Raw genomic sequence first — 24,458 nt, 5'->3', positions numbered from 1 at the left:
AGGGAGACAGACTACTTGGTGCCAGCGGTGGGGGCTATTGAGTCAGCATGGGTCAGCTGACTCTCGGAAGCGCAGTGGGGGGTGAGCAAGTATTATGCTGGAGCTTGACTTGGGGGATTGGGTTTCTAGTGCTGTTGCTGGGGGGGGGGGGGAGGGAGGGGGAGGGCGGGGGGAGCTGCTTTGCTGACAAGGGAGGAACTGTTATTAGGGGACGAATGGGAGGTTGGGAACAGCGACAGCCCGAGTGGGGACTCGAGGAAGCGGAGGGCACGCGTTCGAGGCTGGCCTAAAAAGGGTGATGGCTAGTCGGGGGCAGGGGCGGGGGGGGGGGGGGGGGGGGGGGGGGGCGGGGGGGGGGGGGGGGGGGGGGGATGTGAGAGGACTGAATGGGGCCGATCAAGAGGGCTCGCGTGTTCGCAAATTTGAGGGAACTGGAGGCGTACGTGGCAATGCTACAAGGGACACACCTAAAGGTTACAGACCAGATGAGATTGAGGAAGGGGTGGGTTAGCCAAGTGTTCCACTCAGGACTGGACTCAAAGACTAGCGGGGTAGCAATCTTGATCAGCAAACGAGTGGCATTCGAGGCAGGGAGAATCGTATCAGACAAGAGGGGTAGGTATATAATGGTGAGTGGGAAGCTGGAGGGGGTGCGAGTGGTACTTGTGAATATATATGCTCCGAACTGGGACAACGTGGAATTTATGAAGCGGGTGTTAGGTAAGTTCCCAGATTTAGAGTCACATAACCTGATCATGGGAGGGGACTTCAACACAATCATTGATCCAGAATTGGACCGGTCAAAATCCAGGACAGGGAGGAGCCGGCTGCGGCAAAGGAATGAAAGGGTTTTATGGAACAGATGGGGGGAGTAGACCCAGGGAGGTTTGCACGGCCGAGGGCGAAGGAGTTTTCCTTTTTTTCACATGTCCACAAGGTATACTCTCGCATCGACATTTTTGTTCTGAGCAGGGCGCTAATATCGAAGGTGGTTGATACTGAGTACTCGGCAATTGCAATGTCGGATCATGCCCCGCACTGGGTGGATCGACGGGTTAGTGTGGAGAGAGGGCAACGCCCGCTGTGGAGACTGGATGTGGGGTTGCTAGCGGACAAAGCGATCTGTGGGTGGGTTAACAAGTCCATCCAGAGCTACCTGGAAACAAATGATACGGCGGAGGACTCTGCAGTGACGGTCTAGGATGCTTGGAAGGCAGTAATCAGAGGGGAATTAATCTCGATACGGGCCCACAGAGAAAAGGTGGAACGGGCTGAGAGGGATAGATTAGTGGAGGAGATACTCCAGGGTGACACTGATGCTGCTATGTCATGAGACTCAAATTTGTTCACCAACTTTTGATGTGGTACTTTCTCAAGCATCTTCTTAAAATCCATTTACGCAATAAGCATGGTTTCTCCTTCAACAGCCTTCTCTATTACTTTACCCAAAATTTGGCAATTTAGGCAGCATGGTGGCACAATGGTTTGCACTGCTTCCCCACAGCGCCAGGGACACAGGTTCAGGTAATTGTCTGTGTGGAGTTTGTACATTCTCCCCGTGTCTGCGTGCGTTTCCTCTGGGTGCTCCGGTTTCGTCCAACAATCCAAAGATGTGCAGGTTAGCTGGACTGGCCATGCTAAATTGCCTCTTAGGGTAGAGTTGCAGGAATAGGGTGGGGGATTAAGCCTAGGTAGGGCAGACTTTCGATGGGTTGGTGCAGACTCAATGGGCCGAATGGCCTCCTTCAGTTTTGTATGGATTCTATGACTTGCAGGACAAAAGAAGTGTGAGCTGATTGGGTGGTGCCTGTTGACTGGGCGGCATAGTGACGCAGTAGTTTGCACTGCTGCCTCACAGCGCCAGGGTCCAGGTTCAATTCTGACCTCAGGTAACTTTCTGTGTGGAGCTTGCACATTCTCCCCGTGATTGTGGGTCTCCTCCGGGTGCTCTGGTTTCCTCCCACAATCCAAAGATGTGTAGGTTAGGTGGATTGGCCATGCTAAATTGCCCCTAGGTGGGGTTACGGGAATAGGGTGCGGGATTCAGCCCAGGTAGAATGCTCTTTCAGAGGGTTGATGCAGACTAGATGGGCTGAATGGCCTCATTCTGCACTGTAGGGATTCTAATCTAAGCATGATCTGCATTTCGCAAACCTATGCTGGCTCTCCTTAATTAACGCAAACACCTCTAAGCGCCTATTGTTTTTCAACGTAATTGTTTCTAAAACCTTACCCACCAACTATTGTTAAACTGAATGGACTGAAGTTACTAGAAACTTCTTTCCATCTTTTCTCGAGCAAGGGTGTCACATCTGCCACCCTCCACTCCTCTGGCACCATCCTTGTATCAAAGGAAAACTGGAATATTAAGGCAAGGTCGTCCACTATTTCCACCCCTACCTCCTTTAGTAATCTGCATGCAAGCCATTTGAACAAGTTGACTTATCCACTCTAAGCATAGCCCGCGTTTCCAGTGCATCCTATCCATAATAGGGTCAGCACGGTGGCGCAGTAGTTAGCACTGCTGCCTCACAGCGCCAGGGACCCGAGTTCAATTCCGGCATTTGGTAACGGTCTGTGGGGAAGTGGTTTCTATATTCTCCCGTGTCTGCGTGGGGTTCCTCCGAGTGTTCTGGTTTCCTCCCACAGTCTAAAGACGTGTAGATTAGGTGGATTTGCCATGTTAAATTACCCCTTAGTATCCTAAGGTTAGGTGGAGTCATGGGTTTGCAAGGGAGCGGTTCTAGGTCAGGTGCTCTTTCAGAGGGTCGGTGCAGACTCAATGGGCCAAATGGTCTCCTTCTGCACAGTAGAGAATCCTACACCAACACAAATCGCACCTCCCTTTTATGCTTTCCCTCCATTTTCTGAGCACTTTGTGTCCTTAAGTATAAGCATTCAGCCTGTACCATTTTAAGACACATTTCCATATTATTATTACAATATATTCCCACCTACCTATTTATGCAAACAATTTATATGTGCTTGTAGCTCACCAACCTTATTCACCAAACTTTGTGTGTTTACATACATGCATTCTAAACTTGGCTTTGCATCCTCGTAATCCTTCTCAGTCTACTCCAAACTAGTATCGTACGATGTCTTTTAGCACTATCCAACTTCTCACTTCTTTACGCACCTCATTTCTCTTTTTTACTTTTATATGTCCCCCTGCCAATTTAGTTTAAACACTCCGCAACCATAGTAGTGAACCTCCCTATGAGGATGCTCAGTCCTGTTGAGGTGTAATCCATCCCTTTCGAATAGATGCCTCCTGTCCAGAACTAATCCCAGCGCTCCAAGAATCTGAAGCCCTCCCTCCTGCGCTATACCTCAAACTATGCTTTGATCCCCCTAATCCTCCTACTTCTGTTCGACATTATGATCAAATAATTTTTTTCTTAATCTCATTCCTCATTATTGGCAACAATTTCAAATTGATATTTATTGCATTATTTTCATAGCAATTGAAGGAAAAATAATTCACAAATTGTTGTTTTTGTTATAAACCTAAGGATGGGAAAGAGAAATGGCTCAATAAAGTAACAAGGTTTTAGAATATAAGGAACAGTGAGTTCAGTCACAGAAACAAAAAGTAAGAAAAGGAAGAACTTACGTTTATTTAGCACGTTATTCCATTCATAGGATATCCAGAAGTGCTACTTAACTAATGATTTTTGAATTGCTGTTCTGTAAGATAATACAGCAGCTAATGGTCCCATAATGAGGTCCCACAAGTTGAATGATCAGATAATTTGGTTTCTTTATAACGCAAATTGACAATAGACCATTCACCAGGAGAATGCTCTGCTCCAATTGAAATAATGTCTACATAGCCCTGGTTTAACCATTCATTCAAAAGATAATGGGTAGGAATCTCTGTCAGCCGCGCCAGAATTGGAATTGAAATAATGTCTACATAGCCCTGGTTTAACCATTCATTCAAAAGATAATGGGTAGGAATCTCTGTCAGCCGCGCCAGAATTGGGAAACATGACTGGGCGGAGAATTCCGCTTCAGCCAAAAATCGAAGATTGAGCCGGGCACCAAACGGAATGCAATGCTCCAGTTCCTCGATGGCAGTTCTATGTCGCATGCCGGCGTGGGAATGCAAGTAGCACATTAAAAGCCGTTGGCATATCATTGATGGGCCCGACAGGCATTTTCCGGGCCTCTGCCAAGAGGAATTACTGACAGCGAGATTCAGTTGTGATATTTTAAATTGGGACAAAGGCGCCGTGGCTGCTGAGGGTGTGGGAGGGGGTACAAACAGTGTCCAAAATTGCTATAGTATGCTGACAGTTGTGCCGCTGGCTGGGGGGAGGGGGGCCTTCTGCCAGGGCCGGGAGTAGTAGCAGGGGGGCAACTAGGAGGTGGGCCATGCGGTTGGGGTGGCCGGGCATGGACCACTATTGCCGCATCCTGAAGCCGACCCATCAACGCGTTGGGCGTGTTCCAGCGCATCCAATGCCATCATCTTGGCTAGGATGAGGGTCACCAGACCTTGGAATTGCCCAAGTTCTACGTGCCGCTAGTGCTAGCCCATTAACAGGACCTGAATAACTCTGGGACTGGCACCGCTTTCACCCACATAGAACACTCGCGACTCAGTCCGGGCGGCAGCACTTAGTCTCTCAAACAGAGAATTCGCCCCAATATCTTTCGGCAATGCAGTACTTCCTCTGGTCTGACGTGTCGCATGGATTATGTGGCCAAGTCCTGGAGTTGGGCTTGAATGCACTAACATCTCACTCAGAGACAGCCCTGGCATTAATAAAACACCAATTATTGTATTACTCTGGTTGATGCTGATCTTATGGGAAGACGGTTTTATATTATTTCCACTACCTTCAAGTAAGTAATCGATAATTAAATATTTTTCTATAAAGAGCAAGCTAAATACTTCTGAAAGTCATTATGTATTTTTTCCAATATAGATGAGTACTGACATTTTACTGCAATAAACTTCAAGATTAAATATTAGAAATGATCATGTTAAGTAAATATGCAGTCACTAATATAAACTGTTACATATCACTAAATATTTCACTATTGATATTATTGCCAACATGAATACTGTATTTGTAATAGATATAATTGAATACAAATATAATTACAAAAGTATAAGTAAAGCACACTGTTGAATATATGTATGTACTGATACCAACCAAAGCTGATTATCAACGCTAAAATTATTTTTTCATTTAATAAAGTAACTTACCATATTTTAACGATTGAGAAAATCAATTTTACTAACATTTCCTATCCCTTGGAAAAAGTGAAGTAAGCTTAGCATGTGCTTACGGCAAGAGGAATGCAAAACTTTGCCACTAAGCAGCAAATACGTTGCTCAGTTTTAGCACCCTTGAGCACAGATCTACACATTATGATGTAGTCTGAAGTAGAAAAATAATTATAAAGATTCTGTACTCCTTGTTTGCCTTTCACAAAATATCTTTCAGAAAAGCTGTACCCGAAAAACAAGGAAAGGCTTTACATACCCTCACATCTGCAAGATTTGTGTCAAAAATGAATGTGTCAAGGACATATCCAGTAATATATTTTAACCCTTCCAGGACAGGAGAAATATTTGCACCAATTTGTTGAGAATGTAGTCAGTGATCACAATACTCAGGTGTCTATGTGTGTTTGTAGATTCCCATTTCTATGTTAAAATAGGCCACATTTCAAACAAACAGATACTTTGACAATGGTTCTTACATAAAATAAAATGTGCTTTAGCTGAAAGCTGCAAAGGGCAATGTGTGCACAGAAGGTTAAACCTCCCCCCTCCCCCCCCCCCCCCCCCGCTTAAATACAGGTATATCTACATTCCACAACTGAATCTTGACTTTAACCAGGATAAACCTGTTTTTGTTAGTGCATTTTATTGGAATTGCATGAAATTTACAAATATAGGACAGCTAAGCACTGGTTAGGGTCACACTGCCAATAAGATATTGTTTAAATCCAGACATATACAAATGGTTTAATTACTTCTGCTGTGTGGTTACAGGTGAATATTTATTACTTTTAACATAAAACAATGTACCTAAGTGACAGTCTACATTAAAATCTGTTGCAATTTTGAGTTATCATAACATACATTCTGCGCAAAACTACTATAATCAGCCATTTCCTGCTAAAAAAAATTGGTGAGCCTTTGAAAAGGACTAAAGGTTAGAAATATAATTGTCACAATTATGTCATGTCTTGTGGATAGATTTTTGGAAAACATCTGATAAAGTTTGACAAGTGTGTTTACAGGTAAGAAAAATATAGTTGAATTAATAAGAAATTAGATGAGCAGATTTACAAATAGTGCTATAGCCAACCGGCCTACAGAACCAAGAGCTGGAAAGTGAATTAGGTTACAATGCTCGTTTTCAATTGGCACAAACATGATGGACCGAATGGCCTCCTTCTGTACTGTAAATGTTTTCATGAAGAAAGCAAATGGTAGTTACTAAATGCATAAATCTTTGCCTGTGATCAGTGACTGATGGAGACAAATAAAATATGGCCTAGCCTATTCACATGGAATATCATAAAAGAGAGGAGAGAAAAATGAAGGCAAGTTCCAGTTACACAATTTATAGACATGGATTTAACAGCTCACCAAGGGCATCAATACCAGTTACATATTGCAAACCCTGGGTGATGAGACAAATCTCTCATCAGCTCCTTTCTATTGTTCCCCAAAAATGACATCCCAAAGCATGAAGGCCAGTGGTCTGGAGGTCTCTCTGTTGGGTAGGCAGTAGAAAGACAGATATAGATCTTCTTGGTGCTATAATCGGCTCCAGGTCGCAGTGCATTGTGTCAAATCCTTCCTGGATATTTGTACTCAGGATTCTCAGCCGTTACCCTGCCTTCTCAGTGGTACCATGCCAATGCGATACTCATTCAGCATGCTTCTTTTTAAAGCGGGACCCCAGAAATCTGAGTCCATGAGCTTAGAATTCAAGGTCAGGCTTTCACAAAGAATCTACTCCCCACTGTCAGATATTTTCACCTCTGAGACTATAAGGAAATGGTAGTGACCACGAAGCTTACCTTGGCTCTTCTCGTGAGATAATTAAACTTCTACCGCTAAAGGAGTCCTCAGGGTTCAGGGAAATATCAGTCACTGTCACAGACTCTGAACAGTCATCTCACCATTATCATTTCTCTTATTATATCGACATAAAGCTTGGCTACCTGACGCTTACTACACTTGCTTCAGTCTTGTGGTTATTCTAATTACCCTGGTTGTCTGGTCCTCCAATGCTCAAGCAGCCCTTCAAAAAACAACACATAGTATATCCTATTGCAGTACCTGGTGTCAGTCACCCTTCCGGCTGTCTTCCGGCCCCAGTACTTTCCACTCAAATGGGAAGCATCTTTCAGATGATGAAACACTGAACCTTATGCCCTTGTTACATGAAACAATCATGCCATAATAAACCAATCTTGCTCATGCACTTGGGGAGAATAAAATGCAGCATTCAGCCGCAATGTGGGGAGAAAAACTTTCTTCACCAGTGAACCACTGCCATGTGAGAGTACCTTTAAGAAATGGATGTTTAAGTAATGTACCTTTAAGAAATGGAGCAGCTCATATTACTGAAGTGATGTCAGAGGGTGGAGTTGAGCTGAGCTCACTTCTGCTTTTACTTTCAGTTTGGTTGGTTTTGCTGAGAGCTGCATGAAGGAAAAGAGCTTGGGTGTGTCTGTGTTTGCAGTGAGCTGGATCTGCTGTAATCTCTGCCATGAAAGACTACCTCTGAATCATTTGGGTGATTTAAACTCATAATAGTAATGTCTTTAACCTGATGTGTTTCTGTTGTTAAAGGTGAAGCCTTTTGGAGGTTTGAAGGAACATTTTGAAGGATTATTTAGTGTTGTATTATTTTCGGGGTTATCTTTGAAGTAAGGGGTGTTGAGTGATCCAATGTTTATTTAAAAGGTTAAGTTGAATTCATGGAATAAACATTGCTTTGTGTTTAAAAACCCACATGTCCATAATTGTAATACCACACCTGGAGAACAAGCCGTGTGCTTCAAAAGCAACAATACATTAAACGGGGAGGTTGGTTGAACTCCATGATACATTTTGGGGTTCTGAAAACGCCTCTCCCATAACACCACCATAGTTATTCGTGAGGAAATTCTGGGCCAAAGTGTGCTGAAACCATATGAGTCATTTTCAGAAGCTTGTAACTGAGAATTAAATGATAATTTCATTACATAGATCCACCAATATCCATTTCTCCAATTAAGAAATTAAATGGAGAACTAATAAAACAAGCAAAAATCTCAAGGGAGAATGCAACTCACAGGATCAATCATTTATTTCCAGTCAATTTGTTTAAATACATTTTCCTGTTTGGGTGGAAGTGTGCAGGTGTCATCCTTCTGATTTTATGGAGATCAGTGTTTGAGATTAGTGCTGGATTGTAAATCATATAATCTGTAACCTTCACACTCATTCCACATTATAAAGACCTGAAGAATTTGAAGATATGGGGCTGGTTTAGCTCACTCGGCTAAATCACTGGCTTTTAAAACAGGCCAGCAGCACGGTTCGATTCCCGTACCAGCCTCCCCGAACAGGCGCCGGAATGTGGCGACTAGGGGCTTTTCACAGTAACTTCATTGAAGCCTACTTGTGACAATAAGCGATTTTAATTTCATTCATATAACTTTAAGCTATGTACATGACAAAACTGGCTACTTTAGTAACTTTCACAAGGACAGTCACCAAACAAACAGAAAAACACAATTACTTCCAGATAATGGGCGGGTTTCTCTGTCCAGCCATACCAGATTTCTGGTTCAGCACGCCATCGGGATTCTCTGTTTCACTGACTGGTCAATAGGGTTTCTCGTTGTGGAGCAGCCCCACGCCATCGGGAAACCTCTGGGCTGCCGTCAAAACGGAGCATCCCGACGGTGGAGAATTCAGTCCAATAACTATCAGAGCTTAATTTCAAATTTGCAATACACAATCTTTCTGTCTAAAGAAATACAAATGTTTTTTTTTAGTAAGGAATAAAATGAATCTTCACTTCTGGATTGTAATAACACTGTTTTCTCTATTACCCCTACACAAAGAAAAATATTGCTCTTAAAAAATAATTACTATTGTGAATTTCAATAAGATATAGCAAATGGTTTGTTATGGCCCTTTGTTCAGTGTCACAATGTAACTTGCTTAATATATTTGAATTCAGATCTGCACTGACTTAAAATGCCATGATATGCAAAATGCAGGTTTCATTTTTTTAAAGATTCACCTTCAGTTCCCTTGACTTTTCAAAGAGCTGGAAATCTCCTCTGAAGCAAGGAAATCTCAACATTCATTCTCTTGTTTTTCCTGACATTCTCTGGCATTCGATGAATACTTCTGGGAAAAATCCATTTCAAATTCTCAATCAACATCCTGGGGGTTACAGATTTTCAAGGAAATGGGTGTGAGTATATGGGAACATATTTCCACACAGTGGATAAAATTCTCCATCTCACGATGCCGCAAACACGAACTGCAATCGGGCAGAGAAGCATGCGTCCGGCCAAAATCGACATCCACGCCCAGCACCGATTTGGGTGCCATAGTCCAGTCCGTTGTTGGTGGCGATAACGAGGTTTGTGCCCTGCGCTGGTGGGAGTTTGCATTTGTATGCATTTAAATGTGATTAGCGGGTTGGACACTGTATGCTCTGCCCTTCCATGATGCTCCACTCCTCTCAGGCGGGAGTCTCGTGGGCGTGAATTACTGCAAGTATTTACAAACGTGGGCTGGGCATCATGGCTGCAGAGGGGGAGTGAGAGGCTAAAAAAACACTAAAAAACCGTTGAAAACTGTTGGACCTGCTGGGGAGATTGGTGCCTGGACTGTGGGCAGTAGCGGGTAGTGACTTGGTGCGGAGTCCGTGAACTTGGGGTGTCCCCCTCAGGATCGAGATGGCCTGGCACAGACCAACATTGCTGTAATCTGTCTTTTAAAAGCACCCTTTTGGTGCTGCATACAGGTCACTCATACTGCTGAGTGCTGCCTGTGTCCTGTAAATGCTCAGAAGGCCGCTGGTCATCTGGGAGCCAACCCAGGCTGCCCCTCGGGACACCCTCATACCCCAGCTGCATCAAGAGTCAAGTTCAATCAGGAGCCCACTGAGTGTTGGCATTCCTCAGAAGCACTGCACTATTGCAGAGAAAGTATGGATTCAACAGACCTCACCCCAACCGGGACACCTGCAACGGCCTACGGCACTCTCCCCTCTCAGGGCAGAGGGCTCACCAGTGACCCTCATCTGTGAGACTGCCAGCACTGACTGGCTCTGCCATCACTGCCCAGGCAGTGTTCAGGAGGTCAGGCTTCAGTCTGCAGTCCACATTGGAGAGGAGGGTGTCCCTCCGCTCCTTACTGGCATGGATCTGGGGTCCACCTCTGATTCACGACCTCAGTGGGCAGGGTGGGGGGGGGGGGGGGTGGAGGGGGCAAGTCTTCTTTAAACCATCTTGGTAGCTGCAGTGAGTGTGTGGTAAATGGAATGGAATAAACGGAGCACTTAAAAACAGCTCCAGCTGCTAGGCTCCTTGGCGCTAACTGCAGTCCGAGTAGTTAGAATCCTTGCTGGGCTGGGAATTGCTCGGAATTCACACCAGCAGAGTGCTGGCCCATTAGCATTTCCTGAATTGCTCCAGGCATAGCGCCCCTAATGGGAACACGAACTGTAGACAGTTCAGTCCCACCGTCAACACATCAGAAGCGATTCTCCGGCCTTGTTATGCTCAATCTCAGGCCAACCAAGGCCTGTGAGTAGCAGGAGAGGCCACAAACAAGAACTGCACCAGGTGCCAAACAGTTGTAGATGCAACCGGCACACATCCATAGGCAAAATCGGTATCTCGCCATAGCATGGCGAGAAACCAATCATCACCATTTAAGCCCAATTTCCCTACTTTCATGTGAATGTCACTTTCAGAAATGGTAGTCTGCTAAAGTTACTGCAGTGGTGTCAGAGTGTAGGTGGAGCTGGGCTCTGGCTCTGCTTTTTAGTTTCACTTTGAGAAAAGCTTGGGTGTGTGTGTTTTTTGGTTTTGTTTCAGTGTTGGAGTCGCAGTCAGCCAGAGAAGGTGTAATGTTGTTCTCTCTGCCATGTAAAGATGATGGGCGGAATTCTCCGCCCCTGCGCGGCATCGGGAAGCCGTCGTGAACTCGGCCGAGTTTCACAACGGCCTCGGAGGTTGCTCCTCGCACCCTATTCACCCCCCCTCCCCCCAGGGGGCTAGGAGCGGCATTCCGTAATTCTCTGCCGCCGGGCCTTGACGCTTGCATCAAGGCGGCGCGCCGAGAATGACGCGACGGTGGCACCTAAGTGACGTCAGCTGCACATGCGCAGGTTGCCGCCGGCGTGAACTGGTCGGGAATGTCAGGCCGCTCAGCCCATCCAGGCCGGATAATCGCCGGTCGCCGTGAAAAACAGCGAGCGGCGATTCTCCGAGCGGGGGGTGGGAGAATCACGGGGGTTGCCTGGGCAGCGAGTCATGAGTCGCCCGGCCCTCCCCCGATTTTCCACCCGGCGTGGGGAGCAGAGAATCGGGCCCTATCTCTTCATCATTTGGTGAATTCAGGGTGATAACTGTTCTCAGTAGTGAATTTAAACCTGACGGGCTTCTGTTAAAAGGTTTGTTTGTGACATGTGGATGTTAAAAGGAAAGTTTAAGGATTACTTGGTGTTGTATTTGAATTGATGGTTGCTAAGATGTTCACTATATTTTTAAAAAAGGTTAACTTGAGTTTATAGAATAAACATTGTTTTGCTTGAAAAAATAATTTTCCATTTCTACTGTACCACACCTGTAGAGTGGGCCGTGTGCCCCCCATACCACAATCTATTAAACGTTGTGGGTCAGATGAACTTCATGGTACACTTTGGAGTTCTCTAAACGCTGGCCCATAATAAACTGGAGGCTCGTCCGGGATAAAAGTCTATCTATTGGATTGGCTTAGTGAACTTAAAGACAGTGAGGGGTGAGCATATTGTGGTTGATTTTATGGTGTGGTATTTCAGTTTAAGTAGAGAGTGTGTTGTGGACAATGGTCCTTTCAGAGGCTCTGAAGTTTTTGGGTCGAGACGGTCACACGCAGTGCCTTGCGGACAGAGACTAAAAGCAGACTGTTAAATTTGGCAAAAAACATCGCAGTTAACATTACCTGACAAAATGTGAAAAGATGAGGTGATTATGGCGGTGGCTAAGCATTTAAAATTGCCTGAGTCTGACTCATTGGAAATGGCAAAAATTCAGTTAAAAATTAAACAAATGGAACATGAGAAAGAATTAAAGCAGCTTGAATAGAAAAGAGATAGAGAGGAAAAAGAAAGAGATAGAGAGTTTGAACTTTGGAAAATCGCCATGAAACATGATAGTCAGCCTAGATTGGTGGATTTAAAGGGAAAGGTACAGTTTGAGGAGAGTGATGAGGATAAAGAGAAAGAGCGTCAAAGTTGAAGGCTTGGTGGGAATCTATTTAAATATGTCCAGGCATTGCCAAGGTTTAACGAGAAGGAGGTAGAAGCCTTTTTCATTTCATTTCAGAAGGTGGCTAAACAAATAAAATGGCCACAGGACATGTGTGTATTACTGATTCAAACAAAGCTGGTAGGTAGGGCTAGTGAAGTGTTTGCATCACAACCAGAGGAGGTATCTGGGACGTATGAGGAGGTGAAAAAATCCACCTTAGATGCATATGAACTAGTGCCTGAAGCCTACAGACAAAGGTTTAGGAATTTAAGGAAAGAATTTGGTCAAAAATACATGGAGCATGAAAGGCTCAGAGTAATTTTGATAGGTGGATAAGGACTTTGAAAATAGACCAAACGTGTGAAGCTCTCAGAGAAATTATACTTTTAGAGGAGTTTAAAAATTCAATTCCTGATGTTGTGGGAACTCATGTGGAAGATCAGAGGGATAAAACTGCGAGATTTGCAGCAGAAATGGCAGATGATTATGAATTAGTTCATAAATCAAAGCTTGGTTTCCGACATCAGTTTCAGCCTATGAGGGATAGAAACTGAAGACATGAGAAATACTCAAGTGGTAGAGGCAAAGGTGATCAGATGGGAGATAATGAGGAGACTGTGGGCGGGATTCTTCCGTACCTGGCGGGGCGGGGGGTCCCGGCGGGACGGAGTGGCGTGAACCACTCCGGCGTCGGCCCGCCCCAAAGGTGTGGAATTCTACGAACCTTCAGCGGCTAGGCCGGAGCCGGAGTGGTTTGCGCCCTGCCGGCTGGTGTGGAAGGCCTTTAGCGCCACGCCAGCCGGGGCCAAAGGGACTCCGCTGGCCGGCACGAGTCCGCACATGCGCGGGAGCGTCAGCGACTGCTGACGTAATCCCGGCGCATGCGCGGGGGGGTTCACCTACACATCGGCCATCGCGGAGGCTGACATGGCTGGCGCGTAGGAAAAGAGTCAGTGGGCCCCGATCGCGGGCCAGGCCACCGTGGGGGCACACCCCAGGGAAAAATCGTCCTGCGCCCCTCCCCTCCAGGACCCCGGAGCCAGCCCGCGCCATCAGGTCCCGCCGGTAAGGGACCTAGTCTAATCTACGCCGGTGAGACTGGCATAGAACCAGAGCGACTTCGGGCCATCACGGGCCGGAGAATCGGCACGGGGGCCACTGCGAGCTGCCGCCGACCGACGCGGCGCAATTCCTGCCCCCGTCGTATCTCCGGTGCCGGAGAATTCGGCGGCCTGCTGGGGAGGGATTCACGCTGCACCCGGCGATTCTCCAACCCGGCGGGGAGTTGGAGAATCCCGCCCTGTATGTCAGATTAAAAAGAAGTCCAGGCGGGTGGAAAAGAAATGAAAAGTTTCAAATGTTTTCACTGTAATAAACTAGGCCATGTAAAGTCACAGTGTTGGTGGTTGAAGAAAAGCACTGGGAAGACTGATATGGTAAAACAGGATAAGACAGTGGGGTTTGTTAAAGTGGTAACGAAAGCCCAAGTGAAGCGAAGGAGGTGCAAAAGATTGTACAGCCTGATTCAGAGGTGATTGATAAGAAGGTGCCAGATCCCTTTAAAGAATTTATTTGTGTGGGTAAAGTTTACTCATTGTATCAGGAGGAGCAGGTAAAGAAGTCACAATTTTAAGAGATACGGGAGCTAATCAATCTTTAATGGTAAGAGATGAGGAGTTATGTAGTTTGGGAAGAATATTGCCAGAAAAGGTGGTAATATGTGGATTCTGGGTGAGAGGAGTAGTGTTCCATTATATAAGGTAAGGTTGGAAAGTCCAGTGAAGAGTGGTGAAGTGGTAGTAAGAGTAATAGATAAACTACCTTGTCCAGGAATACAGTTTATCTTGGGTAATGATATTGCTGGATCGCAGGTGGGAGTGATGCTTACTGTGGTTGATAAGCCAGTGGAAAATCAGACAACTGAAGTGCTGAAGGATGAATATCCTGGGATTTTTCCGGATTGTGTAGTAACAACGTCACAAAGTCACAGGTTAAGACAAGAGGAGAAATCAAAGAGTGAAGATGAAGTTGAAGTGCAATTATGAGAAATGATTTTTGATCAGATGGTTGAAAAAGAACAACTGTGTACCACCCAGAATCGCAGGCAGAATTAGAAAGGTGGCACCAGGCATTATAGACAATGTTGAGGGCTTATGGTCACGATTATCCAGAGGTAATGTAATTCCATTTGTACTGTTTGCAATTAGGGATGCACCTAATGAGTCAACCAAATTTAGTCATTTTGAACTAATTTTTGGTCATGAGGTAAGAGGACCACTTAAATTGATTAAGGAAAAATTGGTGAGTGAGAAATCATAAATTACATTATTGGACTACATGTCAAATTTTAGAGAACAATTAAATAGAGCAGGTGAATTAGCGAGACAACATTTAAAAGTTGCACAACGTGTGATGAAACGGGTCATGGACAAGAAATCCAAAGTTCATAGTTTTGCCAGTGGAGATAAAGTTTTTGTATTGTTAGTGGTAGGTGAACCTTTAAAAGCAAGGTTTTGTGGATCTTATCAGATTGAAAGGAAATTAAGTGAGGTGAATTATGTGGTTAAAAATGCTGGATAGGAGGAAAACTCACCGAGTGTGTCTTGTGAATATGCTTAAAATGTACTTTGACAGGGGAGAGAAAAAGGAGGTTTTAATGATTCTAACTCAAAGTGACAAATCAAATCCAGATGACTGTGAATTTGACGTACCTCAAATTAAATTGGAAAACGAGGATGTTCTTAAAAATTGGGATAAATTGTTGAGTTACCTTCCAGAGGAAAAACGGACTGACCTGAAAGAGTTATTGATGTCACATGGGCAAGATTGTAGAGATAAATTGGGAAGTACTAAAATGGCTATATATGATGTAGATGTGGAAAATGCTGTTCCAATCAAACAACCTCCATATAGACTTAACCCTTTAAAATTGGTACAGGTTAACAAAAAGATTGAGAGTATGCTTAAAAATGGCATAATTGAAGTGGGTAGCAGCCAAAGGAGCTCACCAATAGTGATGGTACCTAAACCAGATGGTACCCAACAATTGTGTGTGGGCTATAGAACGGTTAATGCAGTTACAAGAACGGACTCTTATCCTATCCCACATTTGGAGGATTGCATTGAGAAAGTGGGACAATCAGCTTTTATTTCCAAACTGGTTTTACTTAAAGGTTACTGGCAGGTACCTTTATCCGAAAGGGTGAAGGAGATTTCAGCTTTTGTGACTCCAGATGGTATATACCAATTCAAAGTTATGCCATTTGGCATGAAAAACGCCCCAGCCACATTTCAACGTTTAACTAAAGTAGTTTCAGGATTACCCAATTGTGCGGTGTACATCGACGATCTGGTAATTTTCAGCCAGACAGGAAAAGAACATTTAAAACATCTGATGGAGTTATTCAATCAACTTCAGGAGGCGTGTTTGGGCCAAAAGTGAATTTGGAAAAGCCCAAGTCATTTTCCTTGGCCATACAATCGGACAGGGTTGAATGGTCACACGGGATGTGAAACCAACAGTTATTGAGGAGTTTCAGATACCCTCAAGATGAAGGGAAATAATGCTATTTCTTGGCATGAGTGGATTTGATCGAACATTTGTGAAAATGGTTTGTAGCGTGGTTGCTCCACTGATGGACTTGCTGAAGAAACGTCGAAAATTTCTGTGGACAGCGGAGTTTCAACAGCATTTGACTGCCTGAAAGCTGTGATAACCAATGCTCCTGAGTTGGAGAATTACAAGGGACTCTGTGACCAGATTGATCTAAAGTATCTGCCTTTAAAGAGACATGCCGAGGCATAGAGAAATGGATGGATCGTGCAGAAAACCTCTTGTTCAAAGAGGCAGTCAATCGAGAGGGATTCCGGTTGGAGGAAGAAGAACAAAAAGAAATAGACTATATTATTATAGCTGTTTGCGTATGTTGTTTTTTTTAAACAAAAAAGTATATTTACTGTGTGCATTTCTTAAAGGATAGTGAAAAGGTAAAAAATGAAACCATCTAGAAGTTGATGGTTTATTTTTTTTGGGGGCGCGGTGTCATGAGTATGTCACTTTGAGAAATTATAGTCTGCTAAAGTTACTGCAGTGATGTCAGAGTGTGGGTGGAGCTGGGCTCTGGCTCAGCGTTTTAGTTTCATTTGAGAAAAGCTTGGGTGTGTGTTTTTTTGTTTTGTTTCAGTGTTGGATCTGTAGCCAGCCAGAGAAGGTGTAATGTTGTTCTCTCTGCCATGTAAAGACTATCTCTTAATCAATTGATGAATTCAGAGTGATAACTGTTCTCAGTAGTGAATTTAAACCTGATGTGCTTCCGTTAAAAGGCTTGTTTTATGCATTATGGATGTTAAAAGGAAAGCTTAAGGATTACTTAGTGTTGTATTCTTTGGGGATTGTATTTGAATTGATTTTGCTAAGATGTTCACTGTTTGTTTTAAAATGGTTAACTTGAGTTCATAGAATAAACATTGTTTTGCTTTAAAAAACACTTTTCGATTTCTGCTGTACCACATCTGTAGAGTGGGATGTGTGCTCCCCATACCACAATCTATTAAAGGTTGTGGGTCAGGTGAACTCCATGATACACGTTGGGGTTCTCTAAACCCTGGCCCATAACAATACAATTAACGAGAGCCACCCAAAATCCAACAGCCTTCGATCATTCAGCGGCCTCCTCAGCAGGTGGCCATGCTGGCGCCGACCAGTACTCCTTTTGAAAAATGTGAATCTGACCGAAGTGCTTCTGTGGGTAGCCGAGGAGGTGAATAGTCATCTTTGTTCACAGGCAAAGGGCCCGGAGCTGCTGGGCTTGGCACCCCAGTGCGTGTTGGGGGACAGAGAACCCTCGTCTGAGGGTGAGGGTCCCTCCACAGAGGTGGGCCGCAATGGGAGTGTAGGGGTGTACTGAGGGGGCAACCAGGGGGCAACTGCCTGTGGCACCACCATGGCAACATCTGAATCATGTGTATCCATTCCTTGAGCTACAATTGTGCCTGCCCGACTGCCCCACCGACCACCCAGAACCCCCACTGATTGCCAAGGCCTCTGGCTGTGCGGTGAAGGCTATCGCTAATAGGGAATTGGCAATCATGGTTAAGTGAGCACTTCACACAACACAAGTGGATTCACATGGGTGGGCAGGCAATATAGCATGTGGGAGTCATTGCTTAGCATTCCGATCATACTTTGATGCCTGGACACCGTGCTTGAACACTGCGGGAGGCAACAGCACACGTGCAACAGCCAACATCCAAACACGCAGTGGATCGGACACAGCTCCAGGAGCATAGTCATGGCGGGAGGCTGGGTGAGCAACACAGGGTGGGGGAGATGCCTGGAGAGATGGGCCAAGCGTTCAGGGGTCAGCCCACATTGCAGATGATGGTGATAGAAGCATCATACCGGTTGTGCACAAAGGTGTTTATTGTGTTTGACAATTAATAATAATAATAATAATCTTTATTATTGTCACAAGTAGGCTTACATTAGCACGTCAATGAAGACTGTGAAAATCCCCTAGTCGCCACACTCTGGTGCCTGTTCGTGTACGCAGCGGGAGAATTCAGAATGTCCAATTCACCTAACAAGCATGTTTTTCGGGACTTGTGGGAGGACACCGGAGCATCCGGAGGAAACCCACACAGGCACGGGGAGAACGTGCAAACTCCACAGAGACAGTGACCCAAGCCAGGAATCGAACCTCGGACACTGACGCTATGATGCAACAGTGCTAACGACTGTGCTATTGGCAATTCCCCACCTTTCCGATGGTGCTTCCCCCACCCCAACCCCAAGCCCCCTAACCCCCCACTTATTCCCGCCGCACTCCCTCCCCCCTCCCCCGCTGCCCTCAGTGATCCTAGAGGTCCTTTGCCTTCCTAGCTCTACCATGTCTAGGTATGTCTGTGGTATGCACCTCTGAGAGGGAGGCATCAGCTGCTTCCTCGTCCTGTGGCCTTCGATGCCCCTGGTGGGCATCCTCTGGGGGCTCTGGGGTCGGACGGCCCCGGCTCACTTGTGGCAGCACATGCACAGCCGTGCCGCCCTGTCCGGTGTGCTGGCGCCACATCAGAAGGGTGGAACTCGGGAGAGCTGATGGCCACCACCCCACTCCATGGGACTGGTCCGGGTTGGCACTCAGTGGGGTTCACCTTGGGATGGAGGAGCAGCTGGTTTGAGCCCCAACTTCCCCTGAATCATCTGTCTCTGCCAGCCCTGGCGGCTCCCCATGGTCTGCACCATCGTGTTGAGGCCCTCGGCGATGCTCCTCAGTGAGTAGGACATGCTCTGCAGCACCACAGCAATGCTCAGCTACGACTGGGACAAGCTCTGCAATGCCTCGGCCATGCCCATCCGAGAGTGGGACATGTCCCGTAGAACCTCACCAAGGTCAGTCTGGTACTGGGTCACATTCCCCAATGACATGGGCATTCTGTCGAGACTCTCAGCCATGGCCATCACCAACTGTGCAAAGCCTTGGACACCTTCAGTAATGTGCACCAGGCTCTCCACTGCGGTCGCCAACCTAGCAGACCTCGGTGCCACACATTGCCGGTGATCAGGAGAACTGCCTCCAGTGCCAGAAAAAAGGTAATCGAGCTACACCGGGCAGCACGAGTGAGTAGGCACCAATGCACCCACCTCCTTTCAGCCCCACGCGAAGATCCAGCCCTCCAACTCTCCATGCGACCCCCAACCCTCCCTCCAGCCCCTCTCCCTTCAAACCTCCACCAGCCCTCTCTTCACCCCTCCCCCTTCAACCCCCTCCAATTATTCCTTCCCCCCCCCCCACCACTGTGACACTGTGAACCACGCATGTGGCTAATAATGCCCTCTCTGTGTCTCCTCAGGAAAAGCTCTCCCCCAATCACTGGGAAAGAGTCTAGACTAGTGGTGGGGTGTCAGACTTAAGAATCTTCACCTCCTTCAAGGAACGGGCTCTGGGGGTCACTGGGCTGCGCAGCCATCAGGGCGAGATGGTGGCGCAGAGGTTTGCACTGCTGCCTCACGCCGCCAAGGACCCAGGTTCGATCCCGGGTCACTGTCTCTGTGGAGTTTGCACATTCTCCTCATGTCTTCGTGGGTCTCACCCCCATAACCCAAAAAGATGTGCAGGCTCGGTAAATTGGCCACGCTAAATTGCCCCCGAATTGGAAAAAAATGAATTGGGTACTCTAAATTTAGTTTTTAAAAACCCATGTGGAGGTTGGCGGATGTCGTAGAGAACAAAGAACAAAGAATAATACAGCACAAGAACAGGCCCTTAGGTTCTCCAAACTTGTACTGGTCATGATACCAACCTTGGCCAAAACCCTCAGCACTTCCTTGAGCCGAATCCCTCCATACCCATCCTGTCCATGTAATTGTCGAGATGCCTTTTGAACACCGTTAATGTATCTGCTTCCAATCTCCCCTGGCAGCATGTTCCAGGCACTCACCACTTTCTGTGTAAAAAACCTGCCTCGTACATCTCTAAACTTTTCCGTAAGCCTCCTCTGCACTCTCTCCAAAGCCTTCACATCTTTCTGGTAGTGTGGCTACCAGAATTGTGCGCAATATTCCAAGTGCGACTTTACCAAGGTTCTATGCAACGGAAGCATGACTTGCCAGTTTTTATACTCAATGTCTCGTCCAATGAAGGTAAGCATTCAATATGCTTTCTTGACTAACTTGTCCACTTGTGTTGCCACTTTCAAAGATCTGTCGACCTCTACGCCCAGATCCTTTGATTTTCCTGAGTAGGTGAGGAACCACCGGGCTCCACCTGGAGGTCCTGTCAAGTGTGAGTTGTAATTGCCTCACTGACTGACCCATCTCTCATACTGAGGGACACATATAGACGTAGCGGTAGAGCTAGGAAGGCAAAGCATATCGAGGGTCACTGAGGGCACTGGGGAGGGGGCAGCACCATCGGGAAAGTGGGGAATTGTAAAACACAATAAACACCCTTGTGCAGAACCGGAACGACACGTCTGTCACTTTCTTCCGTAATGTGGGCTGACCTCCAAACCCTTGGCCCATCTCTCCAGGCATCTTCCGCTCCCCCCCCCCCTCTCCCCTCCCCCCAGTTGTGATTGAGCAGTGCATCGGGCTCCTCAAGATGCAGTTCCAATGCCTCGCCCGCTCCGGTGGTGCACTCCAGTTATGCAGGTGATGGGTGTGAGCAAGCACTCAATAGACAGGCAGGGGTCAGACTATGGATTAGATTGTGATGCACTGGCGCACAGTTCTCTGCGGGTTATCATCACCCCCCCTGCCCTCGGCAGTGAACCACTGGAGGTGCCGACACTGTCCCAGCACCCTGGAGTGATGTAACACATACCCTGGGAGGGTGGGAGATGGTGGCAGGGGGGTGAGGAGGGGGGGGGGGGGGGGGGGGGTGAGTAAGGTAGCCATGTCCTAAGTGAATCAGGTGATTATGGGGGCCTCCCTGGCCCTTCGGGCTTACCGGACCTTCGTCGCTGCGCCTGTCCTGCAGCCTCCGGCTTGTCCTCTGGTTCCTCCTCGGGATCATCCTCCAGCCACTACAGGTCCAGCGCCACCTCATCATCCTCCTCCTCCTCCTTGGAGGTGGCCACATTCCTCCTCACCAACCTCCATCTCGTCACTCCGCTGTTGTGCAAGGTTGTGGAGGACACAGCAGACCACCACAAAGCAGGTGTACTGGAGTGCACCACCGGAGTGGTCGAGACATTGGAACGGCCTCTTGAGGAGTCTGATGCATCGCTCAAACACAGCCCAGGTGGCTGCATGTACCTCGTTGTACCGGGTCTTCGCTTCGGTCTCTGGCCTCTGTACTGGCGTCATTAGCCAGGTCCTCAGCGGATATCCCTTATCCCCCAAGAGCCAGCCACTGATCCTGGGGTGGTCCTGGGATGACCGACTGCCCCAGGTTGTAACTTTCGTGGATGCTCCCGGGAAGTGTGCACACACGTGCATGATCTTCATATGGTGGTCGCACATGACCTGTTTGTTGAGGGAGTGGAACTCCTTTCTGTTAACTTAGGGCATTCCCAGATAGCCTGGTGGGCGCAGGGCAAAATGCATGCCATCCACTTTCCCATGGGCCTGGGGCATCTGGTGATGGTGGAGAAACCTGCTGCCTGGGCATCCTGTTGGACTTGGTTCATGTCAAAGATTATGTAGTTTTCCGCCCGGGCATATAGGGCATCCATGATCTGTCGGCTCCACCTGTGGGCTGCGAGATAACACACAGGTCCCTGCTCGAGCCCTGGAATGATCCCATGGCATAAACGTTCAGGGCTGTAGTGACCTTGATAGCCACCGGGAGCAGGTGCTTTCCTCCTCCATGTGATGCCAAATCCGCAAGGATATGGCACAGATGCCACACCATCTCCTTGTTGAGGCGAAGCCTCCTGTGGCACACGCTGTCCATCATCTGTTCAAATGACCAGTGACTAGGGACTCCCCCCCTGGGTCCCTTCCTGGCCTGATGGGCGGCCGGATCCTCAGGATGTGGGGCAGGGACCAACACATGGGCCACTGTCTCGAGCATTTGTAGACACTGCTGCTACTGCCGGCTCCAGCAACTGGCCACCCGGCATACCGGCAGCATCACCATGACAAGTTCTGCTGGATCCTAAATCCCTGCCATAACATTCAATATCTGTAAGGCATTTGGGAGAGAGTGTTAAACTGACAAACATGGCCCACCCCGAGACCTCCCATTCCCCCATTGACCCCCTCCCTCCTCCCCCCCACCTGGAACGCCCGCCCACGTACTCCCAGCCGCAACGGGCCTCCCTCACTCTGTACCGCAGACCCCCGATCATAATATCACCTGGTCCCTTCCCCGTGGCACCCACCCCCCTCCAGCATGGACATGCTCCTAGAGCTGTGTCCCATCCTCTGGGTGTTCGGATGTTGGCTGCTGTCTGTGTGAGGCTGCCTCCCACAGTATTCAAGCACAGTGTCCAGGCATCGCAATCTGCTTGGGATGCTCGGCAATGACTCCCACATGCTACATGGCCCACCTACAGGAATCCACTTGGGTTGGGTGGAGTGCTCACTTTTGCCACGATTGCCAATTCCCTATTAGCAATAGCCTTCAGCCTCACAGCCGGAGGCCTCAGCAGTTCGTGGGGGTTATGGGTGCTCGGTGGGGCAGACGGGCAGGGACAAGGGTTGCCCCCAGAACGGGTTCCAGTGGTTAGCATGGTGGTGTCACGCACAGTTGCCCCCCCCCCCCCCAGTGCGTCCTCCCCACCCTCCCATGGGAGTCCACCCCAGCCGAGGGTCCCCACCCGCTGCCAAGCACTGAGACGGCAAGCCCAGCACGCCCGGGCTCTTTGCCTGTGAGCAAAGATGGCTACTCACCTCCTCTGCTCCCCACAGAAGCCCTTCAGCCAGGTTCACATTTTCCAAAAGGAGTACTGATCTGCACCAGTGTGAGTACTTACTGGGGAGGCCGCTGAATCATGGGAGGCCGTTGGATGTGGGGTGACTTTCATTAATTGTATGGAAATGGGGCTACAGCGAGTTCCCGGTTTCACCTACGGGAGTGGGCCGGTTATACCGCAAATTATTGGCCACTTGGTGAGGTTCTCGTTTCTGGCCTCTCCCGTTTCGCTCGAGTGCGAAAGAAACGAGACTGGAGAATCGCGCCCAATATCTCATTCGCAGGTAAAACAATATCTGATTCACACAGTTGGTTAAAAATGAATGTACAGTAAAGTTCACCTGCAAGCACATTTTTCACAAATAAATACGCACGCAATATTCGCGCGTGCATCTTTTGTTCGTTGCAATCTACCTCGTTGTTGATCTGCTCCTTGGGTGAGAAGTTGCGCCGCCGAGAATGGACTTTGGAATCACAGAAAGTGAGCAACATGCAGGTTAAGCATTAAACGAGAAGCCGCGAGTAGTTCTACACACTTTCTACAAACATTGCGACCTTGTGCCACAGGATAATGCCCCAATACTGCACTACTGTTCAATATTAACAACACCGTTCCTTTAAAATTGCTGCTTACTCCAACTCGAGACGGATGTGATCCGGCGTTCGAGGTCGTAACAAGATTTCGTACCTTAAATTGAACCTTCATTTAATTCGGCTTCTTCTGCTTGACAGGTCTGATGACTCTGTAGCAAAAATGGAACCTCGTGGACTTCCAAAGCATTGGCAAACAGAAGAATCTCACCAGAGACCCCGAGCCACACAGTTCCAGCATAACACAGTGCCTACAAGACTGGCCGAGATTGATTGACTGAACCGCACTGATCCTTGAACCCCGGCGGTGGCGATCTGTCACATTTACTGTTATTGGTCTGATATAAATATCGTTGTACCTTTCAGATTATGACTCATAAAACTTGCAAGCCAATTTCGGGATGCAAGATTCCATAAACCATATATTTTTTAAAAAACGTTTCCTTTTAAACTTTTCCTGGAGTCTTCAACAAATATGGTTTACTAACTTCACGTTTTAATGACCTGCAGTTTAATGACCACATAATTGCTTCATTTCCAACGCACGTCACACATTCATTCCTTCAAGTAGCTTGAAATGTTCAATAATAAGTGTAGACAAGGTAGCACTCAATGGATTGCAGGACACTAGGAAGCTCAAGGAACAGAGGGATCTTAGGGTGATTGTCCACTGATCCCTGAAGATAATAATCTTAATAATCTTTATTATTGTCACAAGTAGGCTTACATTAACACTGCAATGAAGTTGCTGTGAAAATCCCCTAGTCGCCACACTGCAGTGCCTATTCGGGTACACAGAGGGAGAATTCACAATGTCCAGTTCACCTCTTTCGGGACTTGTGGGAGGAAACCGGAGCACCCGGAGAAACCCACGCAGACACAGGGAGAACGTGCAGACCCCACACAGACAGTAACCCAATCCAGGATTCAAACCCGGGTCCCTGCTGCTTTAAAGCAACAGTGCTACCCACTGTGCTACCGTGCCGCCCATGTGCTGCCATG

At 47.2% G+C, this 24,458-nt stretch overlaps 1 protein-coding gene across 1 annotated transcript in view; it reads right to left on the bottom strand.

The window, feature by feature from the left end:
• The window catches only part of LOC119970397 (transient receptor potential cation channel subfamily M member 6-like), a 282,278-nt gene extending 258,551 nt beyond the window's left edge, over positions 1 to 23,727 (bottom strand). The window contains exon 1 of the mRNA XM_038804950.1: positions 23,554 to 23,727. Coding sequence (XP_038660878.1) covers positions 23,554 to 23,571 — 18 coding nt within the window. The 5' untranslated portion in view covers positions 23,572 to 23,727. The remainder of the gene's footprint in view (positions 1 to 23,553) is intronic.
• Between the last annotated feature and the right edge of the window lie 731 nt (positions 23,728 to 24,458).

Source organism: Scyliorhinus canicula, chromosome 8, assembly GCF_902713615.1.
Source record: "Scyliorhinus canicula chromosome 8, sScyCan1.1, whole genome shotgun sequence".
NCBI classification, from domain to species: Eukaryota; Metazoa; Chordata; class Chondrichthyes; order Carcharhiniformes; family Scyliorhinidae; genus Scyliorhinus; species Scyliorhinus canicula.
This window is presented reverse-complemented; position numbering and strand designations above follow the sequence as displayed.